The following is a 14102-nucleotide window of genomic DNA, read 5'->3' on the forward strand; positions in this document are numbered from 1 at the left end:
AACTTGTTGTCCGAACATTGGGACCCCCAGTGATACAGAGATCAGGGCTCTGCAGCCCCATCCTGAGTTGGTACATGTGCCCAGCCTCCACCACATTCATTGTCATGGGACTGCTGGAAATTGCTGAGTGGTGTGTTCTGTAGTCCGATGGAAATGATTGGAGTGGAGGCCGAGCATGTGCACGTCTGCTCCAATCGGGACGGGGCCGCAGAGCCTTGATCTCGGAACTCCCAACATTAGCAAGATAGAGCCTGATTTTTATTTATTTTATTTGGTGGGGGGCCCTTTAAAAATATCTATCTGAACTTAATGAGGCTGGTGTACTTACTTTGAAAACCCATAGCAGAATGTCTGATTTTAAAAATTAGCATTTTTGAGTCCGGCTAAAAGGCTCATTTTAATATTAGACAGGAAAGCTTCCAAAAGGAATGTTCTCCCAATTCTGGTGGGTTTTAAAGTAAGTACACCAGCCTCATCGGGTCTAAGAAATCCATTTAATATTTTATGCAAAGTTTGTATTGTGAAGGCTGGCGACAGATCGGCGTTAGCTGCCAGAGGCGATGCTTGCCTTGTCACAGTGTATCGGCGCACTCTCTCGCAGAGTCATTTGCACATGATCAGGACATTACTGGAATTTTGCATATATATTAGTACGGGTGCGCCCTGATGAATGGGTATATAACTGCGTGTTAGTGACAGCTTCAGCATTGCTCCCATTATATCCAGATGTCCCCCATAATAATTTCATATCAGATTGTGTCATTATATTTCTCCGGTTAAAGAGACAGCGCCGGGATAAATAACACCTTGGCGATGTACTTCGCCACCCCGTGCCGTAGCGGTTTGATTAATGGCAATCTTTATGATAATTTTGGTATCTCTCACAGCAGCCTGTGAACTGAAACATATGTATCCGAGCTTTCATCTGTCTGGGGAGATTAATGATACACCCTCGTGATGATACAATAAGCAGATAAGGACCCCGCACGTGCTCCCAGCCCTCGTACAGCGGCAATTACACAGTTAAAATCATCGTAATGATGAAATGACTGCGCTGCTCTTTTATTTCCATGATTACAGACGCATTATGGAAAATGCAGAGGGAATAAATAATTGCAAGAAAAGATACAGGACCAGACACTGGGGTGGTGGGAATTTGGCTTATGAGCAACAGATGGGCTATTAAATGGTCTACGCATGACGGATGGAGGAAGCGGTGAGATAAGCACCTGAGCAATGGCCAGTAGGTTACTGGGCATAATGGTTATGCAATGCCCCAGATAAATCCAAACCCTTTGGACTCGGGAAATATTAGGCTTCTTGGAAAATGGTAGATCGTAGTAAACCAGCCTGGTCTGTTAATTGCAAACCTAGACATGGAGGTCGCCTCTGGGGATAAGATATTAGCTGCTGTTCTCTGTTGTCTGTCAGTAAGCTGATCAGTATGTACACCGAGGTAATGGATATTCAGTATTTCCCAGCATTGGCGTATGCGCCATATAGAAGATCAAAGCCCCTCAGCTCTGATCATTATATCTCTATGGTACCATGACGGAGCCTGCACAGATGTCTCAGGATTAGGGGTCTTCCAGGACAATATGATAGTTTTTGCTTTGTAGATGGCAACAGTCTGATCTTGTGGGTGAAGTGCAGGGTCGTGGCGCTGGTAATGTGCGTAGGATGTTCACCGGTGACAACTATTACTATAGACAGTGAAGAAAAGTGGTCTTCTATAGTGGTGGACTTCTCAAAGATGCATCGTAGCTAAAACTCTGTCATAGGAAATCTGGTTTGGACAAAGAGGCTCTAAATTCATTTATCTTTTAATTTCTATATATTCAAGGACTTCTCTCCTGCAGCTTTGTCTCCCGAGCTTGGCACACAACCTACGTGAATCCAAGTCCTAGCTGTGTTGGTGGAGAGCTTCCCTTATTTCCACCTGCCCATGGATGCCCGTGGCACCCTGCAACACCTGTAGGGTCATCCTCCAGTCTTCCCACACTCCATACCTTGTTAACCCTGGTTTCTTTCACAATGGTCCTCTTGTGGGTTATAGAGTCTCCCTTTCCACCTGCGCCTCTTCCTCTGCAGGATAATCCCAGCACATTAGGTCGAGAGCCTCCATATTTTCTAGATATTTTCAATGGTGGAAATTAGAGGGAACAGCGGCCAGACACTTGGTGCCATCTCAGAACAGAAGTAAGAGTATCAGCCAAGAAGATACTTAGGAGGATTTGGCCACTTATCTCCTGCTGAAACATTAAAATAACGCTCCGGTTGACAGTGCCAGTGTGCACGATCATGGTGAAGATGGCTTTTAATGGGGACTGTATCGGCATCAATCATTTTGCCATATGCAGGTCTATCCTTACATTTAAAAACTAAACCTGAACCTAAAATACAGATGCGTGACCGCACCCTACGCGCCACTGTTTTTCTATTCTGACCCACCGACCATAAAGACACAGCAGAGGAATCTGTGACAGCCATGAAATGTCAGGAATGTCTTGTATCTGTGACTCAGCGAGGACCAAATGTTTCTTCATTTAGCCATGGTGCAGATGCCTCATATATCTGGGTCACCAAGAGGATGACATCGACACATGGTCATGGGAATGTATGGGAAGCGATCACATATGGCGTTGCTGTGTGATCAATAATGGTAGATTATATATAAGGTTATATGTGGTGTGTCGTAGTCCATGTAGAGCTTTTACATTGCTTTATGTCAGGGACGTTGTTAATAAGGCAATCCTATAGGGGGGTAAGCTGTGCGTAAATTTTTATATATATTTTTAATGGGGTTGCTATGTCATAGGTCTCGTGCACAATTGCCATATTGGTTTGGTATTTCATTTTTTGACTTTTCCGTCCCTGTATTAGTGCTTTCTCATACACAGATTATATGCAAGTGATACACATGTAAAGAGCCATGGAATAAATGGCTGTAAAGAGCCATGGAATAAATGGCGCTATAATAGTAAATAATAATACAGTGATCTGCTAATCTATAAAAGGGACAGGAGTCGGTGATTGGATTTTGCATCAGCACCTAAATAAAGTCCTGGTTAATGATACACCACATCCCTACATTGTTCCGTTCATCACTATAACTCTCTGCCTTGCTACCATGTCCTGTAAATATCATGGGCGGACAGCTGGGCATATTTGTAATTCTCAACAGGAGCTGAGATGAGAATCACATACAGTGCCGGGACTAGAGGTAGGGACTCGCCTAGGAGGCTGCCTTCCCGAGGGGGGCACACTTGAGAAAAACAAAAAATGACATGGCTGAATGTCTGCGGCCGCCCATCCGCAGACATTCAGCACAATCACATCCACCTGCTTACAGTATGCACACAGTGCTGACATGGCAGAATATAAATTACTTCCATGCATGGTCACCATGATGGCTTGCAATCACAAGGTCACTGATTACTCTCTGCTTTATTGTTCAAGTGTAAATGTAATGCCTTTTATGACACATTCGACTTTCACAAGTGCCATCAGTTTGTACCAAAAAGCTAAACATCTAGGCAGCCATGTCAATCCCATGTGCATTTCCACTGTGGATTTCACACAGCGAATTCCGCAACTGAATTTACCAATGCGGGTAATGGTGCGGGTAAGCCAGACATTTTACATGTGGACATGTTCTTCTTCTTGTCGATAGAGATTTGTGTTGTAAAATGCAGCAATTCTTGTCTATTTTCGACCATGTGTCAAGTTCCCTGTGCAAATAATTAAACAATCACCGACCCAAAAGGTCTAGAGTTCTGCCATCTTTCTATCCCATTCTATGTTGGACCAATTTTAGAGGCCAAACCATTAACCAGATGTCCTTCGTTCATCTTTTGAATGCTACTTATCATTTCTTGGTCAACTCATAACTCTTTATTCCTTTTCCATTTTCCAAAAGAGACGAATACAAATACTCACCTTTGGGGTCAAGAGATGGCTCACAGCTATAAGATTTTTAATGGTGGTCCTGTTGGTTGTCACACAACTTAAAAAAAATGAATATAACTAATAAATGGCTGAATTAGAGTATTTTTTGGGCAACTCGATAAAGATGGACTAATCGGGAATACGCTTTGTGACAAAGTTGGAAGATTCATTAAAATGGATAAAGAATTCTTCCCAAAAAGGTAAGTAGCCCCTATTCACAGGAAAAGGGAACTCCTTGAGCAGCATGTCCATGGTCAACTTTCCTCCCACCTCTCATCTCTCTCCTTGACAACCTCCAATCTGGCTTCCGCCCCCACCACTCCACCGAAACTGCCCTGACAAAAATTACTAATGACCTAGTCACAGCCAAAGCTAACAGACAGTTCTCCATCCTCCTCCTTCTTGACCTGTCCTCTGCTTTCGACACAGTCGATCACTGCCTACTGCTACAGATTCTTTCTTCCCTTGGCATCAAAGACCTCGCCCTGTCCTGGATTGCCTCATACCTATCCAACCGCACATTTAGCGTTTCCCACTCCCACACTACCTCCTCATCCCGCCCTCTCTCTGTTGGAGTCCCTCAAGGCTCTGTCCTAGGACCCCTACTTTTTTCCATCTATACCCTTGGCCTAGGACAACTCATAAAGTCCCATGGCTTCCAGTACCACCTGTATGCAGACGACACTCAGATCTATCTCTCTGGCCCAGATGTCACCTCCCTGCTGTCCAGAATCCCGAAGTGTCTGTCAGCCATATCCTCCTTCTTCACCTCTCGCTTCCTAAAACTCAATGTAGACAAAACCGAACTCATCATCTTTCCCCCACCTCACGTATCCCACCTACCCAATCTATCTATTATGGTAAACGGCATCACGCTCTCTCCCGCTCCTGAAATCCGCTGCCTCGGGGTAACTCTTGACTCTGCCCTGTCCTTCAAACCTCACGTCCAAGCTCTTGCCACCTCCTGTCGCCTCCAACTCAAAAATATTGCCCACAATCTACCAAAACTCTTGTACATGCTTTCATCATCTCCCGCCTCGATTACTGCAACACCCTCCTCTGTGGCCTCCCCGCTAACTCTCTTGCACCACTCCAGTCTGTCCTCAACTCTGCTGCCCGCCTAATCCACCTCTCTCCTCGCTACTCCCCTGCTTCTCCCCTCTGCAAATCCCTCCACTGGCTCCCAATCCCCCAACGAATCCAGTTCAAACTACTAACACTGATCTACAAAGCCATCCACAACCTATCCCCTCCCTATATCTCTGAACTAATCTCCCAATATCTTCCTTCACGTAATCTTCGTTCATCTCAAGACCTCCTATTCTCCTCTGCACTTATTCGTTCCTCACACAATCGCCTCCAAGATTTCTCCCGAATATCCCCCATCCTCTGGAATTCCATGCCTCAACACGTCCGATTATCCACCACCCTCGGATCCTTCAGACGGAACCTGAAAACCCATCTCTTCAGGAAAGCCTACAGCCTACAATAACCGAGCCGCCGTCTCACCACCGCCAGAGCCGCCGCCGCCCACCCCTACCTTCTGTATCTTCCCCACTATCCCATAGAATGTAAGTCCGCAAGGACAGGGTTCTCTCCCCTCTGTACCAGTGTGTCACTGTAAACCTGTTTACTGTAAATGATAGCTATAACCCTGTATGTAACCCCTTTCTCATGTACAGCACCATGGAATTAATGGTGCTATATAAATAAATAATAATAATAATAACATGCTGATCGCAGGAGGATCCCCCAGGGATGCCAGGATCTGGTCTTTTGAAATCCCAAGATTGTAGATGTGCCGCCCAGTCCTGAATGGAGCAGAGGTGCACATGCTGGTCCTTCTATCCATTCATTGTCTATGGGTCTGGGAGAAGTAGCCAAGAGCAATTCTCGTCAGCCCCATAGACCAATTAATGGAACAGACGTGTGCACCTCTGCTAATTTCACGACGGGGCTGCTGAGCCCCATCCTTTGGGTTACATAGTCCCAATCTCTTGATCCCTTGAGGTCACAGCAGTCGAAGCCCCCAATGATAAGCAAGTTATCCCCTATAATATGAATATGAGATAACTTTGTTTTAGGGGGAATAACCGTTTAAAGACTATTATATCCTGCATTCCTCTGCCGTAGGACTGACCACATCACAAGAGCCAGGATCCTGGTAGCTAATGGGTCTTAAATACTTGTGCGAGCTCCAGTATAGATCCCCCAGGCTTCCAGACTTGCCATCTTCTTTCTAATTTCTGGTAGACTGCTGCCATGGTCTTCTAATCCTCTGCCTGGTAGCTAAGATCACCATTACTATCGTAAGCAGGGCTGTATTTAGAGTTTCTGCTGCCCTAGGCACTTTTAGTGCTGCCTCCCCCTTTGGTGAGTATGACACTATCGGCAGTGACTTTGGCAAGAATCGCTGATGTGAAATTCGCCTTTTGCAGCAGATCGGGCAGTTTTTCTGCATCTGTCGCGTAACAGATCACTTACCGCAACACTGCGTTTGGATTCATTCATTCATTCATTCATTCCCTATGGGATTTGCGGCACTTGCTGTGATCTGGCAAATGCGGTACCATACCTCCCAACTTTTGAAGAAGGGAAAGAGGTATACGCGGCAAATTTTAGGCCAAGCCACTGACCACACCCATTTCACAACTAGTCACACCCATATCCACGTCCCAACCACAGTCATTTAGCACTGCTGATCACACTGTTTCATATACAATAATTATAACAAAAAAAAATGGCCACACAGTGCTCCATACTGTATAATGGCCACACATGATGCTCCATACTGTATAATGGCCACACATGATGCTCCATACTGTATAATGGCCACCACACATGATGCTCCATACTGTATAATGGCCACCACACATGATGCTCCATACTGTATAATGGCCACCACACATGAAGCTCCATACTGTATAATGGCCACCACACATGATGCTCCATACTGTATAATGACCACACATGATGCTCCATACTGTATAATGGCCACACATGATGCTCAATACTGTATAATGGCCACATATGATGCTCCACGCATACTGTATAATGGCCCACCCCCCCTCCCATCCTGTATGCATGGCTCATCGGCTCCCCGCTCCCATCATGCATGGCTCATCTCTCCCCCCCCTCCCTGTATGCATGGCTCATCTCCCCCCTCCTGTATGCATGGGTGGCTCATCTCCACTCCCTCCCCCCCTGTATTCGTGGCTCATGTCCCCCTCCCTGTATGCATGGGTGGCTCTGGCTCATCTCCCATCCATCCCCCCCCCTATGCATGGCTCATCGCCGGCTCCCATCTTGCATGGCTCGTCGTCATCTCTCCCCCCTGGCCAGCCTCCCCCTCCATGCATGGCTCATCGGTCATCGTCATCGGCTCCCCGGACCCCGACGCTCCTATCTTGTATGGCTCGGCTGAGCGGCTCCCCGTCCACGGTCCTCCTTCATCCTCCCCCCCCCCCCCGTCCTCCCTGGCCTGGATGTCATCATACTCACCTTTCGGCTTTTCCACACCGGCGACACCGCGCAGAACGTCCACCTCTGTCCCGGCGCAGCTCCCTCGTCCTGTGTGAGCGGTCAGGTGGTACCGCTCATTAAGGTCATAAATATGCCGCATATTCATGATCTTAATGAGCGGTACCACCTGACCGCTCACACAGGACGAGCTGCCATCGCTGAGACCAGACCAGGCATCGCTGGAGCAGCTAGGTGAGTATGTATGACTCATACTGTATCTGCATGATGTCAAGGGGGGCAAGGACTCGGAGGCAAGCGAGTGAGCGGGCGGGGGGGATTAAGGTGACCCCGGCCCGGACTTCATACATTAAAACAAAAAACCCTGCTCAGGTGCCACCCCTCGCGTCGTCCCCGCCCTAGGCACGTGTCCTTGAGTGCCTAGTGGCAAATACGGCCCTGATCGTAAGTAAAAAAAAAAAAAAAAGTGATTAATGTGCAAGCAAATTTTTGGAATCTAGTCCTCTATGGTATTCTTTAACAAGGGCTTATGTAGTCTTAACAAGACCTAACCTAGTTGGTGCCCTTGTTACCCCACCACAAGATCTGCTGTTGTCCCAATATGAGGGTAAAAAAAAGAAACATTTGTGCTATGCAAGAGAGTGCATTCACCTCAGCTGATTGACCAAGTCGAAATCCATGACTCCTTGGGCTATGTTCACACTGAGTATTTTAGGAGTTTAGTAATAGCACTCCTCAGCTATCAAGGGTCTTTAATAGCATTGGTCTCCTCTCATGGGCCAGACATGTGCCCCCTTAGCTCCAAAGTCTGGGTGAGACTGTAATCCCTGCACCCAGTATGGCTACGCCTTGTTAATCAAAACTAAAATGCTAAAATCTGATTGGCTGTTATAGGTAACCTGTAATGTATGTGTCACCATTACAGAGAATATTGCACTATTTCACTGAGATTCCTGAGATGGAGATGTACAGTGTCTTGCAAAAGTATTCACAACCACCTCCCCCCCTCCCCATACTTTTTTGTATTTTGCTACCTCACAACCTGGAATTTCACTTGTCTAGGCTGTGACTCAGCCACTCCAAAACATTTGCACATTGCCCCTTAAAGCACTCCGGTGCTGATTTAGCAGTATGTTGTGGGTAATTGACTAGTTGGAAGGTGAACTTCCGTCCCAGTCTCAAATCACTGATAGACAAAAACGGGATTTGGTCAAGAATATTGTGTATTTCGCACAATCCATCTTCCCCTATACTTGGACCATTTTCCCTGTCCCTTCTGCCGAAAAGCATCCTCACTTCATAATGCTTCTACCACCATGTTTCACTGTGGGGATGGTGTTCTTGGGATGATGAGCTTTGTTGGTTTGGAGCCAGACATAGAGTTTACCTTGGTGGCCAAAAAGTTCAATTTTGGTCTCATCTGACGACAGCACCTTCCTCCATACATTTGTGGAGTCTCCCACATGTCTTTTGACAAACTCAAAATGAGCCTTACAATTTTTGTGTGTAAGTAAACGCTTCTATCTGCTCACTTTTCCATAAAGGCCACCTCTATGGAGTGTACGGCTTATCGTAGGACAGATACTCCAGTCTCTGCTTGGGAACTCTGCAGCTTCTTCAGGGTTACCTTTGGTCTCTGTGCTGCCTCTCTGATTAATGCCCTTCTTGCCCAGGCTGAGAGTTTTGGTGGGTGGCCTACTCTTTGCAGGTTTGTTGTGGTACCATGTTCTTTCCATTTGATGATAATGGATTTGATGGTGCTTCGGGGGTTCATCAGAGATTGGGATATTGTTTTATTACCCAACCCTGACTTGTACTTCTCAACAACTTTGTCCCTGACTTGTTTGGAGATCTCATTGGTCTTCATGGTTTTTGTTTGGAAATCGCCTTGGTCTTCATGGTGTTGTTTGGAGATCTCTGTGTTCTTCATGATGTTTGGAGATCTCCTTGGTCTTCATGGTGTTGTTTGGAGATCTCCTTGGCCTTCATGGCATTGTTGGAGATCTCTGTGGTCTTCATGGTGGTGTTTGGAGACCTCCTTGGTCTTCATGGTGTTGTTTGAAGATCTCCGTGGTCTTCATGGTGTTGTTTGGTTAGTGGCGCCTCTTACTTAATCGTGTTGCAGTCTCTGTAGCCTTTCAGGAAAGGTAAAGTGTATATACTGACAGACATGTGACTCTTAGATTACACACAGGAGGACATCCTGTCACTAAGCATGGGACTTATGAAGGGAATTGCTGGGACCAGAAATGTTTAAGGGATTCACAGGGTGGATACATATGCACACACCAATTTTTAGTTATTTGATCCCTTAAATTTAATTAATGCCTGTATTTTTCTCTTTTCACTTTGCTTATGCATCACACACAAACCGGATTACACAAATATTTAAACACAGATTGTAACGTAACAAAATAAGTAAAAAGCCAAGGGGTGTTGAATACTTTTGCAAGCCACTGTAATACTAATCAGAGTTGCAATTTCGGTTTCTGGTATAACTGGGAGCTGTAATGGCAGCCATCTTGGCTTTTTTTAGCTGAGATCCTTGGGACTACACCTGTTGCCAAAGCAACCAATCAACATCGCTGCTATCATTTAATAATCTGCTTTGGAGAAATGTAAGCTGGAATCTGATTGGTTGCTAGGGGAAGCAGCTCCAGTTTTCCTCTGCATATTTGTTTCTATGGTCAACACCAAGTTCTCCTTCCTTCTTTCTATATCTTCTCTCCTTATACATTTCCGAGGAATATCTTAATTATGGATATAGGTTTGGCTGGGACATGAGGTCACATGTGTAGGAAAGGGCACACAAATCCCTCAGTCAGGCCTTGGGAGCAGGGTAGGCCTCACTCCCAATTTTGTGTAGGAATGAGGTAAATTCCTCGGAGGTCTGTAATGTGATGCCGCCCTTGAAATCCAGGGGGGCAGGGGCAGCAGCTGGTACTTTCGGGGCCCCTGGGGACGGCTATACTCCAGTTAATCCCGCATTTGTTTTCTGGGCAGCTGTATAATCAGTTACTGCACTCGGCAGGGAAGGGGGGGTTTATACATTAATGCTTTCACACCTACTCGGCGGGCGAAGGGTTAAACGTTGCGCCATATAGCGCATCATCTGTATTTTCTCCTCCGCACATTTTATGGGGGCCCATGGGCGTCAGGCTATGCCCCTGCTGTCATCATGGGGGGACCATATTATAGATTTTGGGGCATCGATTAGGTTTTATAAAAACAAACGTATATGGGAAATGTCAGCGTCACATTAGGAAGCACAAATCGCACCGTTCACTCCATTCCTATAGCGCTGATATTTTTCCGTTACTTAAAGGGGTTTACACACCTCCGTGTAGGTCATCGATATCAGTTTGGTGGGAGTCCGACACCCGGCGCCCACATAATCAGCTCTTTTCTAGCCGCCACGAGAGCTTGTAACAACTGATCTCTGATCTCACGACCGATCTGATACTGATAAGTCATCAATATCCTAATAGTGGAAAACCCCTTTAATCACCAGCAAGCAACCGGATATGAGGTTTCCTTATAGGAATCTAGAAGCAGTAGAGCGCCCCCTTATGGCCTGTGCGTCACCACAATACACCCGGGGCCCCATTCATTATTGCATTTGCTACTTTTTTTTCTAGTTTTCCACCTGTTTTCATTTGCCCCTTTTTTGTAATTTTTTACTTTTTTTTCATTTGCTCCTTTTTTCTAGTTTTTCACTTTTAATTTTCTCCTTTTTTCTAGTTGTTTTTACCTGTTTTTCATTTGCTCCTTTTTTCTAATTTTTCACCTTTTTTTTCATTTGCTCCTTTTTTTCTAGTTTTTCACCTTTTTTAATATGCTCCTTTTTTTCTAGTTTTTCACCTTGTTTTCATTTGCTCCTTTTTTCTTGTTTTTCACCTGTTTTTCATTTGCTTCTTTTTTCTAGCTTTTCACCTTTTTTTCATTTCCTCTCTTTCTAGTCTTTCACCTTTTTTTCCATTTGCTCCTTTTTTTCTAGTTTTTCACCTTTTTTTATTTGCTCTTTTTTCTAGTTTTTCACCTTGTTTTCATTTGCTCCTTTTTTTCTAATTTTTCACCTTTTTTCCATTTGCTCCTTTTTTTCTAGTTTTTCACCTTTTTTTATTTGCTCTTTTTTCTAGTTTTTCACCTTGTTTTCATTTGCTCCTTTTTTTCTAATTTTTCACCTTTTTTTCATTTGCTCCTTTTTTTTTAGTTTTTCACCTCTTTTTTCATTTGCTCCTTTTTTCTAGTTTTTCACCTTTTTTTCATTTGCTCCTTTTTTTCTAGTTTTTCACCTTTTTTTCATTTGCTCCTTTTATAAAACCTGTTTTCTGTCTTTGCCTGTTATTTATTTATTTATTTTTTTAGGTTCGTCATTGTTTTTGAGATTTCCAGATATCTTTGTCTGATTCATCAATTGCGAAAGTTGTGCAATTTTTGCCCCATTTATTTCCCTCCCTGGAGTGATTTTATGCACATCCTGTTTTTTTTTGTTTGTTTTTTGTGTGCAAATTTTGCATCATTTAAATGAAGTCTTAAAAAAGAGGTTAAAACAAAATGTAAAAAAAATATTTTTTTTTGTATTGCACAAAGTAAAAAAAAAAAAAAATTATGTCACTTCTTTAACGTGGATCCCGACCAAACTGTCCAAAACTCTTCTAAAGTTGGACCCCCACAATCTAGGGAAAAGGGGGTTCATAGGATTTTGGCCCCGTACTGATGCCGCCATTACTGTACGCTGCCTCACGTACAAGAATCAATCTCGTTACATCGTATTAAATGGCTTCTGGCGACAGTAATGAGTGTCCAGCTCGGCGGAGGGTGGGGAACCTCGACAGATGGCTTTTCGTTAATTGCTGACCCCTCTGTGACAGGCACCATTTGGCTTTTCTGGCAGACAGCAGCAGCTTGGATGTCCTGAAATCAGGGACAAATTACTCCTTACTGAGAGAAGGGGCACGGGAACCACAGGAGCCATTGATAAATCGAGTACTGGCAGTGCAAGAGTTAAAAAATGTAAAGGCGCAGGAGTTGTAGAACTAATAGTTCCAGCAATGCTTCACCAATGGGGGTAGTAGTAGGGATGATGGGGCTTGCCACTTTACAGCATGACGCCGGCTCAGCATTTATAGATCGGTCCCATGTGTAAGGGGCATTATAAGGACCCACATATGGGGGCCACACCTGCTATTTCCCATCGCAGGGAATGCAATAATGGTCCTGTTAGAGGATATGTTTGTGTACCAGGCTTTTTCCTCGGATTCATGGCCTGAAAAGGGGTTTTACGGGATTAGAAAAATATCACTGCTTTCTTCAGGAAACAGCGCCACTCCTGTCCACAGTTTGTGTCTGGTATTGCAGTTTAGCGTCACTAATGCTGATGAGCTGCAATATCAGATCCAATACATGCCATACCCATACACTCCAACATATGCAAAATTGTTATGTCTTAAAAGGGTATTCAAAATATTTAAACTTTCTGTTCCGATTTCTGGAATGGCGAGCAGTCCTGAGAATGGAGCATCGGAGCACCAAGGACAAGGCCCTGCAGATCCATCTGAGTATAGCGTAAGTGCTCATGCTCGGCCTCTGCTCCATTCATTGTCTATGGGACTGTCGGAAATAGCTGGCGCTGTACTGGGCTTTCTCCAGCAGTCCTATAGACAATGAATGGAGTGTAGGGGCTTAGCCTTGTCCTCAGGCCTCTGGTGTCCTGTTCTCAGGATTGCTGTATGTTCCTGCGTTCGGACCCCCAAGCGAGTTATCCCCTAAAATGTGCATTGGGGTTAATTATCAATTTTCCGAAAACTAGTTTTAATATATATGATTAACACAGAGACTTATGCGGAGAGGGGAGAAAGTGTTTTCTGGACACCTCTGGTGGATCTCCTTCTTGAACAAATGATTGAACATGATGAAATCGATCAGCCTGATCCTTCTCCCTCCCCAATATCTGCTATTGGGGGAGAAGTGGCACCATACACATTGCACCATACACATTAGATGGTCATCTGATAATTGTAGGTTCATCAAGGGTCTGGAGGGGAAAGGTCAGGCCCTTCTGACCTTGGTGGGCAAACCAGGCACCATGGTAAGGGATCCTTTTTAATCTGTGTTATGAGGCCCCCTTTCTGCTAATGGGTCTGAATGTGAACCGTACGCCCCGATAATAATGTGATATAACCCGGCAATGTCCATCTCGTCCCGCAGGTCGTCAGCGAAACACCAGATGAAGACGTCAGCGTCCTGCACCCCTGGCACCAGCTGTTTAAGGCAATCGGTGGGATGCAAAGGTCTAAAAGAGCCTGGGTCATTCCTACAATTTCAGTCTCAGAGAACCTTAAAAGCATCCCCTCTCAAGTAGTGCAGGTACGGAAGGCAATTTAGGTCCAATATGAATTACAATAGGTGTTATTTATGCCCCCAAAATCCTGAATCCAGCGCCATTCACCCAATTACTAAAAGGACGCCATTTTTTTATGGTTTACTGAGTACAAGGTGAATGCTGCCCTCTGTTGTACACAAGTGGAATTACATAGTACAAATTTGCCATTTAATTCAGGATACAGCTCCTGATGCCGTGTACATGCCCGAGCCGCAGACGTTCCTGTTTAGCACTTTATTTTTTATGAACAGAAGTACCAATTAAGATCTTTCCAATTGTTGGATCATTT

General features: G+C 44.8%; 1 protein-coding gene across 4 annotated transcripts in view; it reads left to right on the plus strand.

Moving 5' to 3' along the window:
- Positions 1-14102, plus strand: part of CDH15 (cadherin 15) — a 65656-nt gene that overhangs the window by 14283 nt on the left and 37271 nt on the right. For 2 of the 4 annotated variants that reach the window (XM_077288429.1, XM_077288428.1), the window contains exon 2: positions 13639-13797. In XM_077288429.1, the coding sequence (XP_077144544.1) occupies positions 13714-13797 (84 nt within the window). In that variant the 5' untranslated portion in view covers positions 13639-13713. Of the gene's footprint in view, positions 1-10088; positions 10302-13209; positions 13520-13638; positions 13798-14102 lie in introns of those variants that run through there. The other 2 variants (XM_077288430.1, XM_077288427.1) reach the window with 2 other exon arrangements.

The sequence above is a fragment of the Ranitomeya variabilis genome, chromosome 2 (genome assembly GCF_051348905.1).
Source record: "Ranitomeya variabilis isolate aRanVar5 chromosome 2, aRanVar5.hap1, whole genome shotgun sequence".
Classification (NCBI taxonomy): Eukaryota; Metazoa; Chordata; class Amphibia; order Anura; family Dendrobatidae; genus Ranitomeya; species Ranitomeya variabilis.